This window comes from Phaethon lepturus, unplaced genomic scaffold (assembly GCF_000687285.1).
Source record: "Phaethon lepturus isolate BGI_N335 unplaced genomic scaffold, ASM68728v1 scaffold23885, whole genome shotgun sequence".
NCBI lineage: Eukaryota > Metazoa > Chordata > Aves > Phaethontiformes > Phaethontidae > Phaethon > Phaethon lepturus.
Genome location: NW_010540178.1, coordinates 905 through 6,294, shown reverse-complemented (window position 1 = coordinate 6,294; position 5,390 = coordinate 905). Strand labels below are relative to the sequence as shown.

Below are 5,390 nucleotides of genomic sequence, written 5' to 3'. Positions count from 1 at the left end.
CCATGTTTGTTTTGTCAGGTCTGGGTCTCTGTATGTTTTATTTGTTGTTTCTCTTCCACATACACTTACAGGGACATTTGTGGTTATGGCGTCTGTCTTCCCAAGAAACCATTATGTGTGGTAAGGCCCTGCTTTCCAGGAGGTGGTTAAACATCTGCCTGCCAATGAGAAGTAGTGAATGAATCCCTTATTTTGCTTTACTTGCATGCACAGCTTTGCTTCACTTTTTAACTGTCTTTATCTTGACCCATGAGTTTTCTCACTTTTGCCTTCTGATTCTCTCCCCCATCCTGCTGCAGGAGGAGTGAGCGACTGGCTGGGTGGGTGCTTAATGGCTGGCCCAGGGTCAACCCATCACAGGAAGTCAGCCCTATCCCATTTCAGGTTCATTCTCTCACCTAGGAGATTGGATATCAGTTTTCCCATTTCTCTGCTCTGCCTGATTTCCACAGGAAAATAAATACACCGATGGGGGTTGTTTTGCACCAGGCAGTGTTGGTCCATTATGATCCCAGAAAGGAAGGCACTCAGACTCTGTAAAGTATCATTAAAAAAGCTAATTACTAGAGCTAACACTATAAAGAAGAAGAGAATAGTATAGATAATCTTGCATCCCTTTAGATGCTGGGAACCTCGAGTTGTGCAGCATTAAATAGGCCTCCAATCAGGGTGCAACACACCATGCAGATCCCGTCCATGGCAGGGTTGCCCCACTGTGGTCATTCAAGTCATTGTAGGACTTTCTTACAAGGAAACGACTCTTAATAAGTTCTACTGTCAAATAGAAAGGATGTTCACATAAGACACCCAAGTGGCATAATCACCGGTATCAAGTGGGAGCTGCCTTCGTGCTCCTCTTACAATGAACTGGCTGAGTTTATCCTGAGGCCAAGGAATTTGAGCACCACAACACAGGCCTGAAGGCCAAGCTGTACATGCAGCACAGCAGAGCACAGGCCTGGGCCTACTCAGGTGTTGTGGTTTAAACGCAGTAGGCACCACACAACTGCTTGCTCACTCTCCCCACAGTGGGATGGGGGGGATAATTGGAAGGGTGAAAGTGTAAAAACTCATGGGTTGAGATAAAGACAGTTTAATAAGAAAAAAAGGAAGAAAAAACCCCCAACGAATAAAAACAAAACCAAGAAAAACAAGTGATGCAAAAAAACTCCAATTGCTCACCACCAGCTAACTGATGCCCAGCCAGTACCTGAGCAACAGCAGCCTCAGCAAAACTTCCCCCTCCCAAGTTTTTATTGCATATGTCATATGGTATGGAATATCCCTTTGGCCAGTTGGGGTCAGCTGTCCCAGCTGTCTCCCAGCTTCTTGTGCATCCCTGGCCTACTTGCTGGCAGGGCAGTGTGAGAATCAGAAAAGACCTTGATGCCTTGAAGCACTGTTCAACAATAGCTAAAACATCAGTGTGTTATCAACACTCTTTTCATCACAAATCCAAAACATAGCACCGTACAAGCTACTATTAAGAAAGTTAACTCTATCCCAGATAAAACCAGTACATCAGGTTACCTATTATGTGGATCACTAACTCCTCGATGTACAATGTTCTTTCAGTCAGGATCACTACAGGGGTCATTTTTGATTTCTTCTTCTGAAGCTGTTTTACTTTGTAAAAATAACTGAATATTTACTGGAGTAGAACTTAAATCTGATATTCCCGCAGTCAGTGTGAACATTTTAATTAGCAGAATTTAATTTTGATCTTGCACTTTATCTCTCTAGAGCAATGAATGTTAAATGACGTATAAAGTTGAACTCCAACTCTGAAACACAACCCTGTGTATTCAGTAACTCAAAGATATACAGAGAGTACTTAAGACACCTTTCACTTGCATTTGGAGGAGAGTCTCCACTATTTCAGCTCTAAATCATGCCTCACAGGAATTTGAAAACAGTTTAACTCCTGGATAATTGCATACAATGGACATAGAGCCAAAAGTTTTGATATGTTGGGGAACCTGGCCTGTGCCTTGCAGGTATGACAGAAAGGAGAATTCTCTAAAGACTTATGTATGACTACTTGGCTAAATATCTGTAAATTAGCTATGTAATCTGAAAACCCCTCAGCACAAAGCCGGGATAAGCGGGCCTCACGCGTGCACCTATGGTACCTCTGGTGCCGAGGGGTCTTCTGTGTGAACGCGGACACCACCTCGGCTCGCTGGTGTCACGACCGGTCGCGGGCCCAGACCCCACAGCGGTGCCGGGCCGTCATGCTCCCTGGCAACCGTTGACAAGCAGCAAACCTGAAACCGCGCGCGGGGGAGGCGGGGAGCGCCCCCTTCCACGCTGAACACCACGTCTATAAAACTATGAGGGCTCACCCGGAAGCGCTTCTATGAGGGCGGTACTAGGCGCTGTGCTTGCTTGGTGTGCAATGCGTTTCCTCAGTTAGGTTTCTCCGTCGTGATCGGTTCGCGCCGCAGACATCTTCCTCCGGGTTCCGCGCCTGCTGGCCTCAAACGCGGGGCTGCCCTCTTTCCGCCCGGCTCAATCTCTGTTACCATTAGTCCTCTCTGCACGCTGAGTGATGCTGTTACGGGGTTCCGGAACCGCGGGACCGTGGGGGTGGCTGACGCTGCTGCTGGTGGCCTGCGCGGCACGGGCCTCTGAGATCACTTTTGAGCTGCCTGACAACGCCAAGCAATGCTTCTACGAGGAGATTGTTCAGGGCACTAAGTGCACCCTCGAGTTTCAGGTACTCCTTGCTTCCCTCGGTCCCCGGGGAATCTCTTGTTATTTCACTTTTACCATTAATATTAGGGTTTTAATAACTTAATACCTATATAAATTGGTGGGCACTTAAACTATGTTATGTGAACAGCCTATCTGAAGTGTTGCTTCTGGTGCTTGGCACCTCTGAATAAATTTTTATAGCATATGTTTGAATAGATATTTAAATATTTCAAACAAAATGTCTACTACTTTAGAAAGCTTCTGTATACATATAAAAGGGCTGTGCCTTTGGATAGAAGTCTCTTCACCTTTCAGGATGCTTTATCTTAAAGGCAAGAAGTTTGGAGCATCGATTAAATATAACTACTAGCCTGAGAGTCATCAGAATAGTGATCTATGAATACCTAAATTGCTAATTGCTCTTGCTGTGGAGATAGGATAGCTAGTCTGATTCTACAGAACAATGTGCTATAGACCAATAATCAGAGGCTGATAATACTTGAGACAATCATGAAGTTTTGAGTTGCTTGTAGGCATAATCTGAATGTGTTGGTGTGGGAAAGAAATACTGTCATTAATTGTGCAGGAATGAGGCAGCAGAACCTCTAGAGTATGCTCTGTTGACATGCACATATGAAAATGCGCCAGGCTGTAATACCTGTTCTACTGGACATATGCTATTCCTGCAACATAAAGCAGCTTGACCTAATAGGCTAGTTAGATAGTTTAGGCCATACATAAAGGAGCTGGTCTATTGCATTTTGGCAATCTCAACTTGCTGAATAAATTGCATGGATGGGCTTGTGGATATAGCAAATTACTGATTTATTACAGTAATGTCTTTGCTCCATCAAATTTAATCTACTCTAGCCTTTGCTATAGTACCAGTATCTTAAAACAAAATAACTAAAACTTCCCTCATAAACCATTAGAAAACATAGTTAACATTACATATCCTCAATTTAAAAGATCTTATTTTGAATTGTTCTGTGAGTCTTCCATAGGTTGAGGATTTTTGCAAACTTGTATTGAAAGATTTTTAAATTAATGCATTTTATTTTAAAACATTTGTCAGATCAAACAATTTGAAGTGCTAGTTAGATGTCTGGTCTGCTTAAGACAATTTCTTGTTTTCAGGTGATCACTGGAGGTCATTATGATGTTGACTGTCAGGTGGAAGGTCCTGATGGTGCTGTATTATACAAAGAGATGAAGAAACAATATGATAGTTTTACATTTACTGCATCCAAAAATGGAACATACAAATTCTGCTTCAGCAATGAGTTCTCTACTTTCACACACAAAACTGTGTACTTCGATTTCCAAGTTGGAGAAGATCCACCACTGTTTCCTAGTGAGAACAGAGCAACTGCACTTACTCAGGTAAAAGAGTTGTGTTTGACAGCAACTGTTAGGTGGAGGGAATGTTTTTCAAATTCAACTGCACTAGATATCTATATCACTGTTGAAAATTAATGGGTTGGAGCTTCTTTAAAATAAACTGAGTTACTAAAAGTGAGCCTTTTCCGAAAATTAGGATTTCCGGAGTGCAGAGCTGAGGAGGAATTGCCAAGTGTTTAAGTGGAAATTAGGGAAAATAGACTGTGTCTTAGAGTTTAAGGGAACTTTTTTATGCCATGGTTCTATGTCTGTGGGAGTGTGGATTTCATAGAGTGTAAAATATCAGTGGATCAGGGTTTTCAAAATTCCTGAACTTTGGAGAAACTTTGAGAACAATTTGTTTTTATATTAAAATAGTTTAGAGTCTCTTTTGAGGGGAAGACTTGAATGGTTGATCTCTTATGTAACTATCACTTTTAAAATGGGAAGAGAATTCTAGTGAAATAAAAAAATGAACAAAATCAGTCATATTTAACTGGCTTCTAGATATGTAATTTATAAGACACTTAAGTGGCAAAGCAGTATTCTTGCTCCAAACTTATTTTCCTAATGTTCCTTTCTTTCTTCAGAATTTTAGTTTTACAGCACTTTTTCCCAAACTAAATTGGCCAACTTCACTTGGAACAGTCACTTCACAAATTATCACTAACATTCTTACACTATAACTGTTACCAAACTTCACTTTAAGAAGCCATTTTGAAACGCTGGATGTGGCCACTATTTTACTGGTTTGAACTAAATGGTAGAAATGCCACTTGCCAAATATCCATCTTGCTCACTTGAATTTACCCCATGTAAGTCTGCAGTGGCCAAAATTTCTAATGAGTAGGTGACTTTCTGTGAATTCAGTTAATTCTTATCTCTTTCTTCTCATCACTTTTCTCTTCTGCTTTATGTTGTCTTTTGATTCTTGATCCTGTAGCTCCATATCTCCCTGTACTTTCTTTAGTCTTCATTCTGTGCATTCTGTTACATGTTTTGGGGGTTTTTTTGTGTATTGAGGGGGGTGTGTGTGTTTTTGGGGATTTTTGTTGGTTGGTACTTTGGCACCAGTAGAGAGTACTGAGAACACAGAACATGCAGATTCTAGATCCAGCATCTTTGCAGGCTGTGGGAGAAGGTATAAGAAAAAGTTTATAACTGGGTTGTAGCATACATAATGCAAATCACATCTTTGGGAAAGAGGAATTTAACTTTCAAAGCATAACTCATCTTTGGTAAGTAGGTTCTCCATTACAGTTTTCTTGAGGCTTGTAGTATGACCAAATTTGGGTGGACTTTTACAGGAACTG

General features: G+C 41.5%; 1 protein-coding gene across 1 annotated transcript; it reads left to right on the top strand.

Annotated features, from left to right (window-relative positions):
- The first annotated feature begins 2,551 nt into the window (after window positions 1–2,551).
- On the top strand, window positions 2,552–4,173 carry LOC104620999 (transmembrane emp24 domain-containing protein 7-like). The gene is made up of 2 exons (XM_010287372.1): window positions 2,552–2,719; window positions 3,835–4,173. Exons 1-2 carry the CDS (start codon window positions 2,552–2,554, stop codon window positions 4,171–4,173), a joined length of 507 nt encoding a protein of 168 aa, XP_010285674.1.
- The last annotated feature ends 1,217 nt before the right edge of the window (window positions 4,174–5,390 follow it).

Bases quoted from the DNA above. Each gene is read 5' to 3' on its own strand.
- LOC104620999 (XM_010287372.1), top strand. From the start codon at position 2,552: ATGCTGTTACGGGGTTCCGGAACCGCGGGACCGTGGGGGTGGCTGACG. The intron at 2,720-3,834 runs GTACTCCTTGCT...TCTTGTTTTCAG, and splicing joins AGTGCACCCTCGAGTTTCAG to GTGATCACTGGAGGTCATTA.